The 24,743-nt window shown below is 41.9% G+C and overlaps 1 protein-coding gene across 6 annotated transcripts in view; it reads left to right on the top strand.

Moving 5' to 3' along the window:
• The window catches only part of ITSN2 (intersectin 2), a 169,393-nt gene extending 146,198 nt beyond the window's left edge, over positions 1 to 23,195 (top strand). For 5 of the 6 annotated variants that reach the window (XM_075598477.1, XM_075598478.1, XM_075598479.1 and 2 more), the window contains 11 exons: positions 1,621 to 1,742; positions 3,332 to 3,438; positions 4,071 to 4,254; positions 6,259 to 6,357; positions 8,130 to 8,297; positions 9,869 to 10,081; positions 13,399 to 13,520; positions 13,951 to 14,033; positions 16,289 to 16,372; positions 17,938 to 18,111; positions 19,159 to 23,195. In XM_075598477.1, coding sequence (XP_075454592.1) covers positions 1,621 to 1,742; positions 3,332 to 3,438; positions 4,071 to 4,254; positions 6,259 to 6,357; positions 8,130 to 8,297; positions 9,869 to 10,081; positions 13,399 to 13,520; positions 13,951 to 14,033; positions 16,289 to 16,372; positions 17,938 to 18,111; positions 19,159 to 19,316 — 1,514 coding nt within the window. In that variant the 3' untranslated portion in view covers positions 19,317 to 23,195. Of the gene's footprint in view, positions 1 to 725; positions 851 to 1,620; positions 1,743 to 3,331; positions 3,439 to 4,070; positions 4,255 to 6,258; positions 6,358 to 8,129; positions 8,298 to 9,868; positions 10,082 to 13,398; positions 13,521 to 13,950; positions 14,034 to 16,288; positions 16,373 to 17,937; positions 18,112 to 19,158 lie in introns of those variants that run through there. The other variant, XM_075598483.1, reaches the window with a different exon arrangement.
• Positions 23,196 to 24,743: the final 1,548 nt, after the last annotated feature.

Raw genomic sequence — 24,743 nt, 5'->3', positions numbered from 1 at the left:
TTTTGGAACATATGAGATTGATTGATAGAAGTGATTTAATGTACTCAGTATCCAAACACTTTTTTGATTTTCTCATAAATACTTTGAGAAATCTCAGATGTCAGATACCCTTACCCAGAGGAGGAGATAGGGTTAACCGTTTGTATCAGAGGGAAGCTTTCTGAATATTTACTCTTGAAACCCTTATACCTAAAGGACTAAACACAGAATGGGATCGCAAATATTTCTATAGAGTGTGAGTAACGGTATTATATACTGTCAATATACATTACTTGGTTATACCTTAGCGATAAGGTGACATACCAACTATAGATAGATACTTAATATTATTGAATTCTCTTATTAGGATACATTTAGCACTATGGACATGGGAACATTGAAAAATGTGATACATATATCATATGTACGTTATTTTTATTGATAGATATGGCTATTGTATACCGGTAGTGTATAACTAGATCAGATAACAGATACACATGATGCCATAGACACATGGATCTTAGCATATATTTCTCTTTAGGTACTGTATTTTCACTGAATGTTTGGAACTTTATTTCATCCACATAACATGGGAATCTAACCATGTACGTGTAATCTCAGGATACAGCAGGATAGTGAATATTGTGTACAGTATAGCAACAGATTTTTGGATTATATACCAATGTACAGATTATCTATTCCTCTTTAGTTATATTTTATTATTATTTATTTTATTTGAATTCTAGATCATGGCTATATAGTTGTAATCTTGACGGAAATATTGAATACAATGTTCTCAACTCAATACAAACTAAACATATTGTATCCTGGGCTACCCTAACAAAAGTTACATCATCATGGATTTAAAACGGTAATTGTGGTATAAAGTAGCCTTTCTCTGTATAAATATATGTACCATTATATACTCTTATATAACTTATATAATCTTCTGTCTGACCTAATAAAGCTTTCGATTCATTTTCTACTGATGGCGTGTTCCCGTGCGCCTTTTTGCTTGATGTTGCTCTGCATCCTCTTTTACATTTGCCAGTGTACTAGTAGACATAACGTTTTTCATGCACTACATTGCTGTTCTCTGAAAAAGCAATATTTGCTGGTATGATCAGCTCCATTCTGTCAACATCCTTAGCTACATATTCAATTGTAACCGTGTATAGTAGTTGTAAAAGTGGTTCTGTTCGGTGACCTCAAAGTGTAGATTAAGGCCCACATTCAGTTTTATATTTTAAATGTAATATTCAAACATGTTTGAGGGGAAGAGACAATATCCTGCCATCTATTTTTAATTTCTACGGCCAAGGAAGACGTAATGATTTGCCCATATCCACAGGGATTTTGCGTTCTCCCACTCTAAAGACTGTACCACTGCTAATGTCAAAGAAAGTTGCGCACAAGATCCCAGTTTCTTGCGATTCTGGAGTTCCACGGTAATGTTAGTCCACATTACAAGCTGGATGGTGGTCTTAACCCCATTCTGTCTATGCTTCCTAACGTTAAGTTTCCATACACTCCAGCTGCAAGGATGGGTTATCCTCCTACATGCAGGATATCAGCAGAAGAACCATTGATCATGAAGAAGATAAAGGAACGGGTGGTGACATGGCATGTTTCCTTCCGTAGGGTGTGCGGACCTCTATACACTGGATACCATGCAGCCAATGGAGAGGAAGAGGCAGGGTTACATCCACGAGCTGATTCAGACTGAGGAGCGTTACATGGACGATCTCCAGCTTGTGCTAGAGGTGAGCTTCGCGCGGTTTAATGCATTGAAGGTCACTCTGGCAACCAAGTTACCAATGTATCATGTTTTCCAGATTCATTTTATGAGATGGGTCCTTCAACACACAAACGTGTTACTTATTATGAAATCTATTATAATTGCTGAGGACTCCCTTTAGACATACCTGAAAACGAGAGGTAACTCTTAATGTATTACTTCCAGGTAAAACATTTTTTAGAAATAAATAGAATAGCAACGTATTTTAAGCAGAATTGCATGTTTGAGAAATCCACAAATCCCCCTTGCTACATACATTTAGCTGGCTACAGCTTCTTCTTTATTAAAGAAAATAATGGGGAACACTATGGGAAATTATTATCTAGAGTTAAGCTCTATTTTATTATTATTCCTCTCCCCGTTAAAATTATATATCCTGGTTTTAATAAAATCCCCGAAATCATTTATGCTACAGAAGAAGGTGGCTATTTTAAACAATGAAAGAAATCACTATGGTATACATATAGAATACACGTTAAGACTGCCACCATGCCTTCAATCAGATCTATTAATAATGGCATTAAATACGCAGATCAATAATTATCAGTGGCTTGGTATGGACCCATTTCGTCAATGTAAACCCATCCGGGTGACACACTTGTGGGTGTTTTCTTGCGGAAATCGTTGATCACTGTTAACCGTATGCTGTGATGATGGGTAAAGTACGGAGGTTTTTCATTTGGAAATCAAAATAGACCAATGTTTTTATCATTCCTGATCTGAGAATTGTGCGTTATCGCTAACAGATTGCTGTGTAGTGATGGCGGCACGCTGTAAGACATTGCCGCCATTGATCGAGGAATAATATTTTCATGGCAGTAAATAGCATTGTCTTTCCTTTCAGCATGGGTGTTTAGAGGGGTATTGATGACTTTAGGAGCAGGTAGTAGGATCAACAGCTGTAATTGTTGGCAGTCTGCCGTTAATATTATTTGGTCTCTTATGATGATGATGGTGGTGATGCTTTATCCTGGTAAATGTATATACTCGTGCTCAGTATTGCTTTATTGTGTTCCGTGTTCATTGGAGGGGTGATACATTTGTAACCACACCGCACATGTAGTGTTACTGTGTCATATTAGGTACACGGGGGTGTAATCCCAATTGAAAGAGGTCGGCAATACATTTTCGATACCTCTAGCATCAAAGGCTATTTACAGGGCAATTAAAGCTGCAGTTCAGTCTTTTTTTTTTTTTTTTAATTAATTTTTTTACTTCAATAGTTTCATGTGGGCAATCTCTAATTACCTAAAGAACTGCATAGCTGCCGGTCAATTCGTTCTCCGTCTATTGATCGGCAAAGTTTGGCGACAACTTTAAATATGGGGAATGTAAATCGTTGCTATAGGAACAAGCATGCTTGTTTAAAATAGAATACAAGAAAATTGGTCTTTCAAATTTGTTTTGTTTTTAAACAGAAAATGCTAAAAGTATTTTTTCTTACTACAGAACTGATTTATTAAAAAAAACACACATGCAGGATATTGACTGAACTGCAGCTTTAATATAAAAACAAAGGGAAAACTCACACAACTGAATGTGCATTTATTACAGGTTTTTCAGAAACCGATGGCTGAATCTGGCTTCTTAACTGAACCAGAAATGGGTCTGATTTTCGTAAACTGGAAGGAACTCATCATGTCGAACACAAACTTACTCAAGTAAGTACAGAACTTCGTATAAAACCCCATAGGGGGACTTAGCTTTGCGGTGGGATGTTAATTGCACTTTCTACACATGGACTAAATCTATTAGGCCAGTTACAGCAACTTAAAAAACGTAACTTCTCCTTTGTGAGGATCTAACAATATCTCTAAGGGTCCGCACTCTATAGAACGCTTGTATAATGAAACAATTATTCAATTAAGTTAAAATAACAAGATGCTGCACTCACCGTCATTTATGGTGTCAACAATTCTGTCCATTGGTGGACCTTCATCAGGTCTAAATTGGGTCATGTTGTTAGGGAAGTGCTAGAGCAGTGGTTTCCAACCTTTTTTTGGTTAAAGAACCCTATGTGAAATTCGGAGGAACCCCAACCCTCTCTAACAGCGCGTCTGACTTCAGATGCATTGTAAATTCTGCTGTATTTTGTACAATTTTAAAATTATCTGAAAATTCCAGGGGAAACCTTTAGGGATTCCAGGGGAACCCAATGGTTCCTAGAAGCCCTGGTTCTAAAACACAGTGCTTGAGCTTTTCACATTGATGGTTAATGTAGGACTGACATTCCACCAAATGAATGAACGGTATCGCACGGACAAAGCAGTAAACAGCTCTGCTTCGGTTTCAGAGAGCTGCGGGCTCGTAAGAAGGCTGGAGGAGAGAACATGCCAGTGCACATGATCGGGGACATCCTGGTGGCGGAGCTGTCGCACATGCAGGCCTATATCCGCTTCTGCAGCTGTCAGCTGGACGGGGCCGCCCTCCTGCAATTGAAGACTGACGAGAAAGCAGAATTTAAAGACTACTTAAAGGTGGGTTCAGTGCTGCATCTCATCACCGTGAACGCCACAGCTGGAAACCTGTAACCACAAAAAAGGAATCTAACATTTCCTTTACTTTTAATATAAAGCAGAGGTGGCTTTATATCAGGGGTGGCCAACTGCAGTCCTCAAGGGCCACCAACAGGTCAGGTTTTCAGGATATCCCTGATTCAGCACAGGTTGCTCAATCAGTGGCTCAGCCAAAGACTGAGCCACCTGTGCTGAAGCAGGGATATCCATAATACCTGGCCTGTTGGTGGCCCTTGAGGACTGGAGTTGGCCGCCCCTGATATAAAGCCTCACTCGAGCTTAGCAATATATTCTTGCACAGAAGTGAAAGCCTTAAGTTTTTGGCACCTTGTCTACTGTTCTAACAGTTACAAACATAAGAGAGTCTCTGCAGAACTCATATACAGGCATACCCCGCATTAACGTACGCAATGGGACCGGAGCACGTATGTAAAGCGAAAATGTATTTAAAGTGAAGCGCTAACTTTTTCCCACTTATTGATGCATGTGCTGTACTGCAATCGTCATATACGTGCATAACTGATGTAAATAACGCATCTGTAACAGGCTCTATAGTCTCCCCGCTAGCGCACAGCTTCGGTACAGGTAGGGAGCCGGTATTGCTGTTCAGGACGTGCTGACAGGCGCATGCGTGAGCTGCCGTTTGCCTATTGGGCGATATGTCCTTACTAGCGAGTGTACTTAATGTGAGTGTCCTTAAACCGGGGTATGCCTGTACTTGGTTTGTAGGAAGGTGATGTAGAAAAGATCTAAAGATCATCTTATCTGCTGCTCTGCAACTCATCACTCCACCATCCAGCATGCAAGAGGAGTGTGTAACATCACATCACCCCACCATCCAGCATGCAAGAGGAGTGTGTCTTCTTTAGGGAGACCCTTATACCTGGGTGCACCATTCTTTTTGCTCATATATGTAGTAGTAGGGTTGATTAACTCTAGATACTTGTTTAACAGTTGTTCCATCATTTTGGATGTGCTGGTTAGCTGTGCAAATGCAGGCACGAAAAACTAACTGTGAACAACTACCCCAACACGTATCACAGAATATACCGGCTAGTTGTGTTCGAGGCTTGTTACAGCGGCAGAGATAAAGTAGTGGGGATCAGGAGTGGAAACAAAAATAAAATATTAGCTCACAACTGAAGACGTTTACATTATATTGTTGTTATTATTTGTTGAATATAAGAAACGGAATGAATTACAGTTGTGACAGATGTTATTACCCCTATGTATTAGGAATGTGTGTTATCGCCTTAAAGGGGCATTCCTGGGGACTTTTCTTTTATTTTCTTTACTTTTTAAAAAATATAATTTTGAAGCAACAGCGTTGATTTCAGCTCTGAGAACCCCCCGCTTCCCGAGAAACTAATCTTGGAAGGGGGTCCCGGTAGAAGCTCCGGCTGGGCTAGTTTGGGCTAACGTAATGGCGGCATAAATGTCCCACATCCTGCGGGCCAATAGAAAGCCCTGACATTATCCCTTGCGCCTTCCCATGTGATGCAAGACATTTAAGCTCCACAGAGATACCGACACCCCTTACGTAGGTAAGTGTCTCGGGAAGCAGGAGGTCCCCACAGCTGAAAGCAACACCGTTCAGTGCCGGAGAGCTTCCTGCTTCAATCCTATCTTTTTAATAGCACTACTGTTAAATACTGCACCCGCATTCGTGCATAATGCACCCGCCTAGTTTTATTGTATAGAAGAACTTTGATTTGAACAAATGGCTTTGGATGGGATTGCGATCACTTCCAGAGACAATGATTTAAAGGTGTCCTACATATTTTCTTCCATCTTCCACCGTAGATTTCAGTTCAGCACAGGTAAGAACACCCTACGGCATATTGGAGAAGATTTGAATACCATTCATTTTGGCTTCACAGCATCTGGAAGAGGTGCCATAGTGTAACCTGGAAGGTGCCTGACCTATGTTAAGTAATGCGCTTTGTCTCTGTTGTTGCCACACAGAGACTTGCCACGGACCCCCGCTGTAAAGGAATGCCCCTGTCCAGCTTCCTGCTGAAACCTATGCAACGGATAACGCGGTATCCCCTTATTATAAAGAACGTAAGTGTCCTGCAGAAACGAATGCCGCTAACAGGCCTGTGCAGCCTCGGGATAGCACAGTGCTAAAGTATCCGCGGCTGCCGGCTGTGAACGATGCCTCGGATGAATGATCACTTTCTTACTCATCGGAAAATTACAATGAATGACCATCTTCTGTGTTGTATTTATTTTAATCCTCAGTAAACGTATGGTCATTTATTTAACTATATAAACACATTTGCACATATGTTGTTATATTTTAATAAGGATTAGTTTTTCTTTTTGTAGAAATATGATTGATACCGTGCGTAGGGGCAGAGAGTCACAGGAGACAGGGGGCAGAGTGTCACAGGAGACAGAGGGGGCAGAGTGTCACAGGAGACAGAGGGGGCAGAGAGTCACAGGAGACAGAGGGGGCAGAGAGTCACAGGAGACAGAGGGGGCAGAGAGTCACAGGAGTCTGCGGGGGCAGAGAGTCACAGGAGTCTGCGGGGGCAGAGAGTCACGAGTCTGAGGGGGCAGGGGAGTCACAGGAGTCTGAGGGGGCAGGGGAGTCACAGGAGTCGGCAGGGGGCAGAGAGTCACAGGAGACAGAGGGGGCAGAGAGTCACAGGAGACAGAGGGGGCAGAGAGTCACAGGAGACAGAGGGGGCAGAGAGTCACAGGAGACAGAGGGGGCAGAGAGTCACAGGAGTCTGCGGGGCGGGGGCAGAGAGTCACAGGAGTCTGCGGGGCAGAGAGTCACAGAAAACACACATACTGTACACACCCACACACACACAGCCTCACCTCTCTCCTGCCTATGCTGCTTCCTCCTCGTCTGCTTGGCCACCCCCTGCAGCTTCCTGATACCTCCTCCTGATTCGCTGCTGCTGGTTAATGCAGCCAATCAGGATAGAGGAAGCTGCCCTGCTCTGGGGGATCGGGGAAATCCCAGCACCCTTTTGATCTTCACGGATCCCCAGAGTACGGCGGGACCCCGTTTGGGAAACACTGTCCTTGACCGTCCTATAATTAGGTCTACACAAAGGTATATAGATCATGCCCTGAATCATTGCACAATGTGGCCTGTTCGTGACAGGAGATACAAAGTTGACTCCTGCATAAGAAATGTTTCTTTAAGATATAGCGTTATTTAATGTTGACGTTTAACATTGTTCAAGTTAATGTTTTCTTTAAGTTGTAGAGTTTTGGTATAAACCAGCTCAAGTGGGATCCAACGTCATTTCCTTGGGTCCTTCAGTAAATAAATATGATCCATAGTTACTGTGAGGTGCTGGTCCGTAAAACACCTTGCAGCTCCATGCAGGTGAATAAAGGGCCATATTTACTAAGTGATAGTACCCCATAAGACAGGTTGTATGCTGGAAGACACCGTACAGCCAATTCACTTGAATTTTCCATAAGGCCCCATTTACTATGCTTGCTGGACGGTGTCTCATGGGGCAGCAGGGTTTAGAAAATATGGCCCGTTATCTTCCCGTACAGTTTGTACGTTTTTTTTTTAATTGCCATTCATTGGGAGTTATTCATTAAGGTGCGATGGCACAAAAACTCCCTTTGAGTTGAATGGAAAATTCCATGCGATAGTGTCTGATTGGCACAATCGCACTTTAATGAGTAAACCCCACTGTGCCTATAAATGATGTGTAGATTCTTACTGCATCCAATCTAAGTGATTCATCATTTGTTACATAGGAGCTTTGACACAGAACAGACACTCATTTTTATCATTTTACTACAAACATCGCTAGCTTTGGAGCCTTTACAGTGGAATCTTCCTTTTCTAACAGATCCTGGAGAATACGCCAGAAGCTAACCCTGACGACAGCAATCTGAGGTTTGCGCTGGAGCGTGCAGAGGAGCTGTGCTCTCAGGTCAACGAAGGAGTGCGAGAAAAGGAGAGCTCCGACAGGCTCGAGTGGATGCAGGCACACGTGCAGTGTGAAGGCCTCACTGAGGTGAGAAGATGACATTACTCCTCATAGACCTAGAACAATAGGGGCCATGCTTACTTGTACTAACACACTCTGGGAGGAGGAGTGGCATAGTAGTATTAAATACACTAGCTTGTTAGGGAAATCACAGCCTTGAGCACCATATACTATGTGATCCTTAACTTCCCATGACTTACTCGTAATTGGATAATAATGATTCCTGTTTCCTCTTCGCAATAGAAGTTATTATTATCGTTTATTTGTGAAGCACCAACATATTCTGCAGCGCGGCACATTGGGGTGCAGAGTTTGTGTAATGTGTGTGTGTGTGTGTGTGTGTCTGTGTATATATATATATATATATATATATATATATATATATATATATATATATATATATATATATATATATATATATACTGTATATATATATATATATATACAGTGGTTGACAAATCGCCAAAAAATCTACTCGCCACACAAAAAAATCTGCTCGCCACCTAGTAGCAAACGTGTGCTGCTTGGGCCAAAATGAGCTCGCCACGATGTTAAATCCACTCGCCCGGGGTGAGCAAATGTATAGGTTTGTCGAACACTGTATATATGTATATATATATACATATATATATATATATATATATATATATATATATATATATATATGTGTGTATATACACAGCTCAACCCCGTTATAACGCGATCCGTTACAATGCGAATCCGCTTATAATGCGATGCAAGCGTGGCTCCCAATTTTCGTATTTATGACAGTGACTTTACAACACGATTATTGGTATCTTAAATACTTTATTGTACAATGCATACAATTGTACATTATTTCTAACGCAATTCGCTTATAGCGCAATGTGATTCTTTGGACCCCAAGAACAGCGTTATAAGGGGGTTGAGCTGTATATGTAGATACAAAGAGGTATTCCGAGCCCTGCCCGTGAGAGCTTACAATGTACAATGTAGAGGGAACGAGGGACAATGTTGAAACAAGAAGGTACGGTGGCTGCTCATTTTGGTATAAGGGGTGGCTCAGGTTAGACTATGGCCCCCGTCTGACAGCTGAAGCTATTAAGGTATAGGGGGGCGGGGGGGATGTTAAATAGGGTGGAGATTGGACCAGTCACACAGCTAATCCCAATGGGATTGGAGGGGAGCAGAGTGGGATGTTAGAGGTATGGTGAGTAGGCTGCCTTGAAAAGGGAGTTTTCAGGGAGTTTTTAAACATCTGAAAGCTGGGGGAGAGTCTGATGGTGCGTGGTGGGGAATTCCAGAGAGAAGGGATCCATGCAAATCCACCACTCCAATAGTTTCCTATTCTGCATTAATATTAGGTCCCATTGACTTACTTTAGTCATTTTGGTGATGCATCTTCCCAGCAATCTTTTTATGTTTCTTTTATTATGTTGAAGTATTTGACATTGTCCGTAACCCGTTGCACGAAGGATTGGCACAGCAATGTGTACAGTATATATAATAATAATAATAATAATAATAACAAAGAGCTTGTTGGTTTCACTGGAAAGACCACGGACACGGTGCCTCTCCTCCCTGGTCACGGCCTGTTTGTTTGTTTGTCCCTCTTCCAGAACTTCATTTTTAACTCCCTTACAAACTGCCTGGGGCCGCGGAAAATCCTGCACAGCGGCAAGTTGTACAAGACGAAGAGCAATAAAGAGCTGTACGGGTTCCTGTTCAATGACTTCCTGCTCCTCACCTACATGGTCAAGCAGTTTGTCTCTTCGGGCTCAGACAAGCTGTTCAGCCCCAAAACCCACGCCCAGTACAAGATGTACAAAACGGTAAAGAGCTGGGGGGAGGGGACGGATTGTCAGCCCAGGCACTTCAGGTTAAACTTTCTGGAATGTCTTGGAAATGTAGAAGATCACATATATAAAGGAATGTATCTACTAAGGCAGGGGTGCGCAAACTGGAGGGCACAACATTTGCGGGGGGCGCGGTGCTTGCAGAGGCCCCGCGCTCTTCCCCATAACATTTACATTAAATGCCGGGGGAGCGTGTGAGGCCTCTGTAAGGTCCCTTACCTTGTCTCCGGCGGCTTTCGGTGGCAACGAAGCGTCAAATGATGTAGCGATGTCAGAATACACCAGAGAAAAGGTATGGTGGGGGGGGGGGGCAGAGCAGGCAGGGGGCCACAGACAAAGTTTGCGCAGCCCTGTACTAAGGCACTGCAGGAGTTTGTAATCCCCTGCATAATTCCCATTGGATGTCAGATCAAGATATTTAATCTAGTGGTTCAAGTGTGCTGTGTGCTAGTACAATGGAATACCACAATTGTATTGTATTGTATGTCTTTATTTATATAGCGCCATTAGTGTACATAGCGCTTCACAGTAGTAATACATGTGGTAATCAAATAAATAACAGATAATATAAATAACAGATCATGGGAATAAGTGCTTTAGACATAAAAGTAACATTTCGGAAGAGGAGTCCCTGCCCCGAGGAGCTTACAGTCTAATTGGTAGGTAGGTTGAACGTACAGAGACAGTAGGAGGGAGTTCTGGTAAGTGTGTCTGCAGGGGGCCAAGCTTTATGTATCGTGTTCAGAATATCCACAGTGCTATTCATATGCTTCTTTAAGCAAGTGTGTCTTAAGGTGGGTCTTAAAGGTGGATAGAGAGGGTGCTAGTCGGGTACTGAGGGGAAGGGCATTCCAGAGGTGTGGGGCAGTCAGTGAAAAAGGTTTAAGGCGGGAGAGAGCTTTAGATACAAAGGGGGTAGAAAGAAGACATCCTTGAGAAGAACGCAAGAGTCTGGATGGTGCATACCGAGAAATTAGGGATGAGATGTAAGGAGGGGCAGAAGAATGTAAAGCTTTAAAAGTGAGGAGAAGAATGGAGTGTGAGATGCGGGATTTGATCGGAAGCCAGGAGAGGGATTTCATGAGGGGAGATGCTGAGACAGATCTAGGAAAGAGTAGAGTGATTCTGGCAGCAGCATTTAGGATAGATTGTAGGGGAGACAGGTGAGAGGCAGGAAGGCCAGACAGCAGGAGGTTACAGTAATCAAGACGGGAGAGAATGAGGGCCTGAGTCAGAGTTTTAGCAGTCGAACAACAGAGGAAAGGGCGTATCTTAGTTATATTGCGGAGGAAAAAGCGACAAGTTTTAGAAATGTTTTGAATGTGAGGGGCGAATGTGAGAGAGGAGTCGAGTGTGTTTTAATTGATCAAACGCTATGAATGGACAAGGGCACACGGATTTCATAATCATAAAGCATTGATGCATAAAGCATAAAGCAGGTATGTTTGTGAGCTGACTCCTATCAATTGAGAGAGAATTGATAATCTAACTATTTGGTATGTCTGAGTTGATTAGGCAAACCCATCCCTTAAGTGTTAGTCAAATGCATGTGATTAGGGTACTTAAGTCACTGTAGCTTGGCTGTGAGCCATATGTCTGTGTAACATCAAAAGAGTCACATCTTAAGTCATATCTAAAGTGCCTACAAGAGTTAATTTTGGAGTTGAAATTGGAAGTGAAGATCTTGACAACTTTGCCACAGAGACATTAACTTTTTTTTACATCTGTGATTATTTGTACACTTTTATCCTCCATTACCTGGGAAGTCTCTCCTCCTGCATCTTACTATGCCCTCCCTATTGCTTTTTCTGTTTACTATTTCCTTACTCCTTTGTGAATGTCTCTGTTCTCTCCAACATCCCCAATCCCCACTGCACCATTATTTATACACCTTTCTTTCATCAACTTCTTTACCCCTCAATAAAAAAACACCCACACAAATCCTTTATTCACACCCTCTATCTACTCCTTCCGCTGCTGGGGATCTCCTATAAGCCTGAAGCCAGACATACACACCTGATCTCACTCATGCCTCCATGCCATCTCTTCCCCTGTAAATTGTGTTAACCTTAATACTGACTAACCTTAAATCTCACCTCACAAATCAAGCATCCCAGTAGCCTGCACTCATGGCTATTGTCCCGCACTCAGTCACTCCTACCACCCATTGTGACCAAGCACTGCCATCTACAGCACTTACTCCCTCACCTACTGTCTCTGTAAGTTTCCCATTAAACTTCTTAGATTGTAAGCTCTTCGGGGCAGGGATTTCCTTTACTATTGTCTGATTTTGCTGCACTTATTGTATCATTATAATTATCTGTACTGTATTCTTTGTGAAGCCCTGAGTACACTTTTGGCGCTATATAAATAAAGAAATACAATACATACAATTTATTGTACCATAGAGTACACAACGTTTTGGCCTGCTGGCCTTTCTCATGCCACTTCACTTGAGAAAGGCCAACAGGCCGAAACTTTGTGTACTCTATGGCACAATAAATGCTTTATGATTAAGAAATCTGTGTGTCCATTCATATCTTTGGATTCATCGGATGCAACACAGGTCTTCCCTGGGATTAAGGAGCACCAGTATAAGTATCACTACTTTTGTACTGTTTTTTGGTGTGCAGCAAACATCTACATATTTTTAATTGATCAAACTACACTTTTTTTTTAAATGGAACGAAAATTGATTTCAAGTCACCACTCCCCTTGTGCTATTTTACTATATAAATAAGAGAAATTAATATGGGATCTACCAAGCTTCACAATGTTTCTCCTGAAATCATTCTCACATTTTTTGAATGGCAGTTTGATTATTGTTTTTATTTAATGCAACAACAGAGGGACAAGAAAAGTGTTGCGAGGCATTCCCCGGCTAATATATAACGCGAGTTTCAAGGCTTCTGGGGTAGCACGTTGGGTATAGAGCTTCAATCGTTTGTAGAGCTGGAATAACGTTTTCTGGGACTCGGGTTTAGTATCAAACATGCGTGACTTAAAAACAGATTGCTTGCTCTCGACCATCTACAATGGGGTAGAGTCATTCATATTTTGCCATAAGCATGGTGTTTGATTCCCCGTGATTGCTGTTTGTAGGCACTGGAGATTTAATACACTTTGGATAATAAGTAACAAATGTGCATCCTAATGTACTTAGGGGGAATGTTATTTGGCTTCAGTTCTCCTTTTTTTTTTACCCCTTCTGCACTGGGGCTAGTTGGGTTTTAGCTCCTGTTTATTTATTCACTGGAATTTGTTACAGATTATTTTTCTTTTTTTCCCTGAAGCCCGTTTTCCTAAATGAAGTGCTTGTAAAGTTACCCAGTGACCCGTCCAGTGACGAGCCCGTGTTCCACATCTCCCACATTGACCGAGTCTACACCCTCAGGACCGAGAGCATCAAAGAAAGGTGAATCTCGAGCTTCCCATCTCTGTTAAGCCCTTCGCTGATTAGAGCTGATCACCCAAACGACAACGTCCATAACAACAACAAAAATGTCCAACAACCTATAACTAATCTTGGAACGCCTTTGATGTGGCGGGATCCACAAATGCACTTTATTGCTAAGCCAACATACATTGCCAAAGGAGATCTAGAGACTTTACACCTCCTCTGCGAGAGTGGCCTGCAATGCAGTTGTTACCAGAGGGGATCTGCTTTAATGACTATGAGCGTTTCTGTTTATAACTTGTACTTACCTAGCAAATATAATTAGCTGTATTTTGAGATGTTATTAAGGTTTCTGTGTCAGTTGCGGCCTCAAGTCTTTAATACTTGATTCAATTAGACCTGTCTACTTTTACAAGAATATATAAGCTTTACATCTTCTGTTTGCTAGGACGGTTTGGGTCCAGAAGATTAAAGCTGCATCGGAGAACTTTATTGATACGGAGAAAAAGAAGAGAGAAAAGTCATATCAAGGTACTGATATCAATGTTCCTTTACTGGCAGTTTTATTGAGTGCGCCTTTTGATTCAGGCAATAGCAAATGCAAACTGCACCCTATACACACCCATGATAAAGCTGCCATATAAGGCATGCAATTTCTTCGCCACCTGTTGGACTTTGCACTGTAAGACCCCTTAAAGAGAGACTGAGTAAAATGACGAAGCTGTGCATGGATCAGCAAGGGATGGGTTAATGTTTGAAGGCAGAATAGAGTTAGTTTGAAGAAGATCATCAACATATCTTATCAAGATCCAGGCGAATACAGCTGCACGCAACTCTCAAAAATGGCACAAGGTCTGTGGAAAATGGACCTTCCCTGAAGATAAAGAATTTTGCAACACGATTATCTTGACTAACCCAAGTCTGCTAACTCAGCCCCCTACACTAAGCCACAGAAAGAAGATAACAGGAAAGTCCCGACAAGAAGGTGCTGATAAGGCAAGGGACATATTGAATATGCATGAGTAAGAATATATACAGTATACTACTGCTTCAGGAGAGATCATTTGTGTAGACCGGGGGCCTGTCTTCATCACACAAGGGCAGCGCTGCACTATATATCCAAGTTGCGTGCTGAGCTATTAAACTAAATCTACTTTAAGAAACGTGTCCATGTCAGACTCATCTTCCCTTGAACCCCCTTTCAGCTTAATTGATGTACTTTTACGTTCTAGTAGCTGCAGAAATGTAGATCCATTGGAGGTTCATGCTTTAAGTGTATACTGTAATTAAATCCATGAAGAACTCTGTTAGAAAATAATAAAACCTGCAACGCATGTACACTTTAATTAATGTAATTGTTATTGTCTTTGCTCACTTTTCAAAAGCTGAGGAAGTTATACTCATTATTTGGTTGATATAACCAATCGTATCAAGACTAATTGATCTGGCTCTAACTTGTACCTGGTCTGATGACATCTGGATACAAAACCTGTAAACTGTTGAAGGTTGTTGTATAACTTCTGTGACGAACTCTTATGTTGCCCTGTAAAAAGGTTTTATAACTTAAAGCTGTAAATCGGCACTTTCCTGAGCTGATGGGATGTGCCCTGTGTCTTTTCTTGTGAGGAGCATCACCAAGTGCTTCACATGTAGGCCAAGGAACTGCCGATCATCAGGTAGTCACTTCTCCAAATCCACAAGTCTTTTGTGCCAACTTTTATTACGGAGAAGCCTGGGTTTTTATAAAGTCGGCACTCGCGTTAGCATTTGTGGCGGCACTGTTGGATTGGACAGGTAGTATGGGGGAATTCCTTGTGAATGTTATCACCAGCCTGAATGAGGAGGATTCTCTTCCTGGAGAACCTCAGTGGGTTGGCGGCTGGTGGAACTTTGGAATATTTACTGTGGAGCGAAGCTGAACGAATACAGCCTAGTGGTGCATTTGCACAAATATTTCAACCCCTTTTATTGCCAGTGGGGCATGCAACACAGAAGGGGTTAAATAACGTCCTCCCTCTCCCTCTTTCCCTGGTAGTAAAAATGGCATTGCTCGTTTTTTCTGTACAGGAACAACTACTACTGTGCGTGCTGCATAACAGCATAAGGCCGAGTCCATAGACGGACAGGCCGTGCTGAGGCGTGCGGACGCTCCTCGCTGAGCCCCTGCATCCTCAATGAGGATGCCTTGAGAGGGGGCTCACGCGAGCGTCCGCAGGCGTGCTGAAGAGTTGGAGGTTTCAGCCGAGCGCCAAGCTGTTTTTCAGCGCACTGTCAGCTGAAAACCTCCAATCACAGCATAGCAGTGCGTCGCGGGCGATTGGCCCAGCGACGTCACTGCCCTTCCTCCAACCTCCTCCCCCCGGCTCCGATCGCGCCCGCTGGCTCGCCTGTATGGGCATGAAATCGCCCAGATTTCAGCAGGCGAGCCTCAGCGTCAGCGCGGCTCGGATCGCCTCACCCCTCTATGGCCCGGGCCTAAGAAATAATGCCAATACACAGCCTATTAATTCCCCCTTTAATGCTGCCTACAATCCTGCAGTCTATTATGATTACCCATTTCTTATTAAGACTCCAATTTAATGTAATTAACGTTCATATTTTTGTTTGTCCAAAGATGGGCTCTCCAGCAATATGTGTGGGCCAAAAAAAGCAGGTGCTTGGCTCCATGTGTTTCCGTTCCGTTGCCTCACACACGCCACAGTGGTTGGACAGCTGCTATATGCAGGTTGTATTGTGTTGTATGGTAACATGCAGATGTCTCACTGCGTTTGTCTCTCTACATACAGCACGATCCCAGAAATCCTCTGGAATTGGACGGCTAATGGTGCAAGTCATTGAAGCCAAAGAACTAAAAGTCTGTAGAGCCAATGGTAAGGACATTACCCTTCCTTTCTGATGACATGCGGCAGCCCTCGAACAGCGGTCAATGAGCAGCAGGGTGTGTCTGTGTTCCCTGTATAAAAACCTCGTCACAGCTCCAAGAATGGTGCTGATAATGTCATTCGTCAAAGCAGCATTATTACTCTCAAACACAATATGTTTGTTTCCTGATCGTTTATTTCAGTTTCTTGTAATCCACCCCACTGGATACATTCATTTTTAAGTTAACAGGGCTGATGTCACTGATCATTTATACAGGATTTTTTTTAGCTGAACATTTAAAAATTTAAAAAATGAAGATAAAATGCATGTGTATTTATATATTGAGCGCCTTTTTAAATGGGGATTGGAACATATTGAGGAGCTGTTTTGATGAGTAGTTGAGGGGGCAGGGGTACCCCTGGCAAATGTTTCAGAGTCAGTGACCTTTATTTGAAAGGGTGAATGAAGCATGAGGACCCTCATTTACAAGTTCCTGTTGAGATTTACACGTTCCTTTGCTGATTAGTGCATGACGATTAATGTCACACCCATTTTGTTTAATGCTCTGTTATGATAATTATAGACAGAAAAACCCGACCCAGTAATCAGAAAACATTATGAGTGTTTGTTTGGATTATGAGGTTTACGGATAGCTAAATCCAGAGCATCTACTTGAATGTCAACTATTACCTGTGGATTATCTTTGAATCTATTAGGGTTCTGAACGACCTTCACATAAAGTACAGCACACCAATATTCCAATTCCAGATGCACATGCATTACAGGGGAGCAGATAGGCTGTTATTAACAGGTGGCTGCTGTTTCACTGGGGGGGGGGGGCGGGGGCGGGGTTTATTGTTCTCTTCTGCTGTCTTCAACAGCGATACAGTACATGTAAAGAAAGGTAGGGTTTTATATTTTATTAAACAAGAAGGAGAAATATGGATCTCTACAGTTACATTTATGAACACGTCTTGGAAATACTGTAATTATAAATGTAAAATGTAATATTAAAGCAGCAATAAATACAGTTCTGTATTCCCTTTTTTTATTATTTGTATATGTAACGCATGTTACAATGTAACAGTTTACCTAAGCTGGCAATCGTTTGGTGCTCCAGCTATAAATCTGTAAAAATTCTGATTGTGTGACTAACATAATGGCTGCTTCAGTCTGTGTGACCCAGCAGCTACAATCTATCCTTATATTACTAAGGTAACATTATCTATTGTTACAGTTTGCAGCTCAAATGGCTGGGAACATTGGCAACAAATTATCACGAACAGGAAAGTGTTGCAAAGATCTTGCACTGCTTGGGAGGTGAAATCAAAGGATGCTTTAAAACTCAGTAAAAATGACATTAAGATTTGAATAATAAAAAATTAAAAAAATATAGCAAGTATTATCTAATAATACAAGACTGATTTTTTTTTTTTTTTTAAACATATTTCACCTGTTTTGCTGCTTTAATTAGGTATTTAAGTTTCTAACCAGTTTTGTAGGAACAATTTGATCATGGAAGATTTTGTCTTGAGATGATGTAGCATATGAAATATGTCTGTTTCTTGCACAGGAAAGACTAACCCATACTGTGAGGTTAGCATGGGGTCCCAAAGCTACACCTCCCGAACGCTGACAGACACACTGAGTCCCAAGTGGAATTTCAATTGCCAGTTCTTCATTAAGGACCTTTACCAAGATGTGCTTTGTATCACGGTGTTTGACCGGGACCAGTTTACACCTGATGGTAAGTCTTATTCCCAGCATCAACCATGATCAAAGCGCTGTACAGAAATAGCAGCATCCCGAAATCGATGTTACATTTATATTGTAAGATTAAAGGTCAGGACCAACCAGTCCCCTACTTATGCACCCACTATATTGTAGAGATCGGCAGCAACAATGGCAATTAACATTCTCAATACCATACAGTACCATCATATACTGTAGGTGAAGACAAGGATGTAGTTGTAACTTGCGCTATAACAACAAAGCAGGAAGGTGCTGAGTTAAATATGTCTTCAAACCATAACTGGAACTCACCACTGCCCGTGTCTTAAAGATCTTTGGTTTCACTCGTAGCTGGCTGGATCCTAGCGTTGATTAAAGCCCTGCATGAGCAATGTGAACAAGTAAACACTGCTTGTTTTTAGGCATCTGAGCCACTGTACTCCACAACGTTAGTGATCGGAACTGTATGTGTCCGTGTTCTCTCAGCGTTTCCTGGTCACTTTGTATTGGCCGTCACTATGAAAGGCTGCGGCATGTAATCCTCATTATTCGTTCTTTTGGCTTATGTTAATGTAGTTCACATTTCAATGATTTCATTCCGCGAAACATTCATCTGGAAATAGCTGATTAGCTGCCATTTCTTCTTCTGTGTAGAGTAAATAAAAATGTAACTTGTGGTGCATTTGCATGTTTGACAGGTCTGCAACCCTGTCTTACCCCAGTATCGCTAAGCAAACAGTGCTCCCAGTGCAGCCGGGGCTTCTGGGTAATGATATGCAAATGAGCACCGTATGTCACTTTTTACTTCTTAATCCATTTTAACATGGGTACCTATAAGCGGATGCCTGCTGTGTTGCACAGCTTTTCAGCACAGCCTGGGTTAAAGAAGGGCAAAGCCTGTAAACCTATTCAATGTGCATTTGTATGTAAATTTGTAGCTGGAAGAGTTTAGATCTGCTTGTGAATTTTCTTTTGTGGCCCCTCTGAAAAAAAGTCACTCTTAACATACAGAGTCAAATCAAGGTTGTGGTCTATAAGTTTATTTGTTTATTTTTCTTTCCAGACTTTTTGGGTTGCACCGAAGTTCCAGTGGCAAAAATCAGAACCGAGCAAGAGAGTAAGGGTCCTTCCACCAAACGTTTACTGCTGCATGAAGTGCCAACAGGAGAAGTGTGGGTGCGGTTCGACCTGCAGCTGTTTGAGCAGAAAGCACTCCACTAGGTGGGACATTTAAGGGCTTGGCAAAGCGGAGCCCACGTAAAGAATGCACTATAATAGAAAATCCAGAACTCACTCCAGACTGCCGGGTCACACGTTTCTAGAGGCAGCGTATCCTGGCTGCATGGCTCCCTGCTGGCTATCTATGCAAACCCTACGTATGCAGACAACTTACAGTACCCATCGGATCACAGTGCCTTTTATTAAGCAACACTGCAGTGCTTTTGGTTTTTACAGATGGCAACTATTTTAAGGGGTAAAAGTTTTAACACCTCTAGTGGTACAGAAAACATACGGACACCAACAGGGTTAATTAAGGATTTGTGAGAAAAATATATATGTATGGGTTTCTATGTTAAGGTTCCATTTCACCTAAGTGTGCCTCAGACTACCCTGTAACTTCCCCATGGGAAGACTAATCATTATCTGGTTTTAGCGTATTGTTCATGTAAGATTGTGTATTATTTTAAACAAGAATAGCGATATGTCGCTCTGCAGTTACATTTATGAACACGGTCTTTGAAATACTGTAATTGTAAATGAAAGTGTAAATGTGAAATATAATAGAAATTAGTTATTTAAGTTTCTAACCAGTTTTGTAGGAACTTTAACGATTGTTAACTATTGCTAAACGATTGCAGCACCTTTGCAGTTTGATCATAGGAGTACGTTGTGGGAAATGCAAATATGTACATATCTATATCATATATATATATATGTGTGTGTGTACATTATAAAGCTGTGTTAGAAAAGACTGGCACTCTCAGGACATTGCATGAAGTTTAATTCCTTTTTGTATTCATACATCTATGATCTGTGTACAAAAAAAATGAGTTAAACTTCATGCAAATCGTGTGTGTGTGTGTGTGTGTGTGTGTGTGTGTGTGTGTACACATATGAAAACAGAAAAAGATAAACCAGCGTTCAATTTAGAATAGTGAATTATATAATCGGTGGATAAATGAATGAATGCAGAAGGTTGAGGTAGTAAATAACTATAATGCATTAGACTATAGGGAAAATGCAGCTCTTATAAGAATAACCCTAATCCATATTAGCATAGAAACAAAAGAAAAAAGAGCACAAATAACCAATAGTATATGGAAAAATATAAACAAATTAATATAGCAGACAATAAATGCCCCTAACTTGATAAACAATTTGAGATAAAAACATATATACAGTATGAAAATAAAAAGCAATAATGATTAAAAAACAGTAAGGCCATCTTAAGCTGATACTCAGTAGAGGAGGGAAGTATTAGAACAGCCACACAATATGCAAGGGGACTGACTCAATAATGGGAGATTGGACAGGTGATGTAACATAATTTCACCAATGGAAGTCCAGAGGAAGCAGGTAGGTACAGTAGTAGGGTAATTCCAGTACATGTGTATGTATATAGAAAGAGCTCAGTTTGATCTCACCAATTTGTACTCGTGAGTGATAGCAACAGGAGATCCGTCAGCTGAGTCTCCTAATCCAAGGAGACCGCCATTATGCCGATCCGGAAGATGATCCAATAGTAACCTGTTCACTCACAGGCAAACGGTAACCCCGGTAGAGAGGGGGGAAGGGGAGAGAGGCCACGCAACCAGAACCCGGTCCGTCAGCGTACTTTCACTACGCGAGGACCTCACACTCCCTCATCCCCAGCGGTCTCTTTGTGTTTCCTCTGGACTACCATTGGTGACATTACATTACAACATCACCTGTCCAATCTCCCCTTATTACGTCAGTCCCCTTGCATATTGTGTGGCTGTTATAATATTTCCCTCCTCTATTGAGTATCCGCTTAAGATGCTTTTTAATTTCATATATATGTTTTTATTTTTTTATCTCAAATTGTTTATCAAGTTAAATTGTTTATATTTTTCCATATACTATTTTTAATTGCGTTCTTTTTTCTTTTGTATATATATACACACACACACACACACATATACACACACACACATATATATATTTGTATATGTACATAGATACAGATATAGCAAACCTTACCACTTACGTTGCCACGTCCCGGAAGGATGAACGCTGTGGGGATCCCATTCAGAAGCGCGCACCCCCGCAGCGCCATCTCGGCAGCCACCGTACACAGTGCCGCAGACTTCTGCTTCTTCGGCCGGTGCTGGGCACAGTAAGTCTGCACCTGTATATACACACACACACAAACATATGTTCTATATTTAAATGTTACACGTGTTAATTTGGCAATAAAGAAATGAGTTCAGTGTTGTCCATGTGCCCCTGGTACTGCTGTCTGACTCTCTCCCCAGGGCTGGCAGTGGGGTACAGGGGTCACTTTTACTAGTCTCATTAAAGATTGTGAGCAATTGTTTCTTTTCTTTTACTAATGGCTCATTGTCTAATGATGCAGGTGATCCGGGGGTTGAATGTGCTGTAATCTGCGCCTGCTGTTCGAGTGCCTCCTTTTAAAAAAAACAGAATGATTATACAGCGGCCGTTATTCGAACACTTCACGCGGTGTATACCTCGGGATACCCATGTCATGACGCGGGATTTCTTCCAACCTTACCGCCTTAAGACGCGAGTGCAGAAAATGGCATTTTAGTGTTCTGGTTTTTAAACACCTGAAATTGGCACACTAGCACAGTACTGTACACATTACAATTCATTCATATCATTGCACCCAAAGAAACAGAATCCATGAAATTCAAACAAAGCAATCGCGATAAACGCGGGTTCTTGGGGCGATTGGCCCCGTTCATGCCGCGTGGAGTACAGCAGCGCACACAATCGGCGCCGTGATTTGTTCGAATAACGGCCGCTGCAGCTGTGTATCAAGCCAAGACAGTAAAATGTGTGCAAATAAGCCAAGCTACTCGCATAGGACTCCAGCGAATCTGTGCTTCTTCATCACATTTGATGTCAGCAAAAAGCTGTAAGAAGACCCATTTTCCACCATGTGTAATGACCACAGCACATTATCACAAATACAGGGTTTTCAGTTCTGTGCTTTGGGTTTGCTCATTGGAAAACCCATCGACTTTAAAAGGTTCCGTCCTTCCTATGAACACAATGAACTATTGATAGTAATATGTTGCATTGGGTTAACTCCTGTTGATAGGTGCTCTAAAAATAAAACATGTGACAAATAGAAGTAGCTCATAATCATTTTCTTTGGAAGTCTCTGTGAACCATTCAAATTATGGGATTATTTTTCATATTATTTTGCCTTTTGTTTGTCTTGCAACAAATACCAGAAATGCATGAGGACGTCTGCTTCTCTACCTCCATTCTTCAAAATGTTCAGGAAGCACAAAGTCGGTCCTGTTCCATGTTTACTTTTAATTTACCCCAAATCCTTGTTTAATCACTGTGTGACCCTTTTGGAAGACACCCAAATGTCCTAATTTCTTATTTTTTGTTGTTTTAGTTTTTTTGCTGCACTTGGAGATTTCGATCAATTGTTTCCTAAAACATAACATTACGATGTTTGGGTTTGTGATCACTGCCAGCTTCCCGATGCATCATTTAGTAACGCAGAGTGATGAAGTCACAAAGACAATGTACTGTGGCTGTTTATGCATAGTTTTTCTGGGTTTGTATTTCCCTTATGCAGGCTTTACTATAGCAGCTATGAAATGCCGCAGGCTAAAGTTCAAGTGAAATAGGTTACAAACTAAGTAAAAATAGTTCATTTCCTTATCTCTACCCAGAATCCTCGGTTTGGTGAAGCATGTTGCAGGGGCTCTGCTGAGACAGTTGCAGTAAATGCACTCATGGTTTTTAATTTTTTTTCCTTTAAAGTGATTTTAAAGAGCTGTTAGCGGACAGGACTGGGAATGTGTTACTTTGCTATACACTGGCGGCTTCTCTGTTGCACAGGGGCTAATAAACTGCTGTTTTGACCATAAAAGTTTTTTTTTTTTTTTTTTTATTCTGTTCTGAAGAAAACTTTGCCTTATTCGTATGTGCTGAGTAAAGTGATCTTTAAGTGGAGATAAGCCATGTACACATTAAATATACAGAATACTTTTAGACCAGAGCATAATGAACACTGCCTAATTACTCATAGTATGTAGCTTGTTTTGTTTAGACTCGGCTATGCCTTTAGGCAAGGGGGCGCTAGATTTTTTGGGGTGGGGTGCGTGGCAGTTATAGAGGTCCCGCGCTCTCCCCCCAGGCATTTAAATTAGATAATGGAAACAAAAGAAAACAGCGCACAACGCCAAATAGTGAAGCAAATTCAACAATATATTATAGAATTAAAAAGGGGGTAATATATCTGCGTACATGAAAAAAGTTGGTAAAAGGCATGTAGTGTGTATCACACTGTTTACCACTCGGCAGCTGTTAGCTGTAGATTCAGGTGCTTGCTTCCCTCTGCTGCTGCAGCTCAGTTGATTCTGGGGCAGGACGTCAGTCTTTTCACTCCCAAGGGGATTTCCCTTCATGCAGCCAGGTTCAGCAGCTGGTACTGGGGCTCGGTGAAATCGCTCCTGCTTCCTGGCCGATATGAAGCTGCTCCTGTACCTCGGCAGGTGTATCCTCTGCACAGAGGTTAAAACGCAGCTTGCTGGGGTGCCCTCAGCGTGCCACGATGCCGCTCCGTCGCGGGACGCTGTGTAATGACGTCACTGTCTACACAGCAGTGGTGGATTCAATAGGGAAGTTTGAACAGTCTTACAAAGTCTCTCACAAGTGTCCAAAACAGCACACAGGATGAAATAAAAACAGGACAAAGGCCAATGTAAGCAGATATAAGGCAATAGAATGTTACATCCAACTAGTTTCGTAGAATTAACTACTTCTTCACTACTACTAACTATAGGTAGTTAGGTAGTAGAGCACAGTTTTGTTTTTTGTATTTAAATTAGATGCTGGGGGACCGCGCAAGGCCTCTATAATACACTAACCTTCCAGCGACGCGTCGTCATGGTAACCCGGCATCAAATGACGCCGTGGGATCATGTTACCAGGGCAACGGGGGGAGGGGGAGTGAGGCGCCAAGGAGAGCAGGCAGGGGTGGCCAACTCCAGTCCTCAAGGGCCACGAACAGGTCAGGTTTGCAGGATATACCTGCTTCAACACAGGTGGCCCAGTCGTTGATTGAGCCACCTATGCCGAAATAGGAATATCCTGAAAACCTGACCTGTTTGGTAGCCTGAGGTCCTGAAGTGTTACATCGCAAGCCTCGTGTGTGCGGGACATTGTACTCTCGTCCCAAACACTGATCTCGCCCTCGTGAAGAACTTTGGCAGCGCCTGTATTTTTTTTTTGTTGCTAATGTTGCAAATAGATTTTCAGAGTGACCAAGATGAAGTGGTACTGTAGCTCGAAGGTGATGTGATGGTAACATGTCACTTGTGATGTAATCAGCGATGTCATTTGTGAATGACGAAAACCTGCTCCTTGATCTCGGGAACCATCATGCAAAATTTTTGAACAGACAAACAATTTTCC

The sequence above is a fragment of the Ascaphus truei genome, chromosome 4, assembly GCF_040206685.1.
Source record: "Ascaphus truei isolate aAscTru1 chromosome 4, aAscTru1.hap1, whole genome shotgun sequence".
Lineage (NCBI taxonomy): Eukaryota > Metazoa > Chordata > Amphibia > Anura > Ascaphidae > Ascaphus > Ascaphus truei.
Note: the sequence above shows the minus strand (reverse complement) of the source record. Positions and strands in the feature narration are given on the sequence as shown.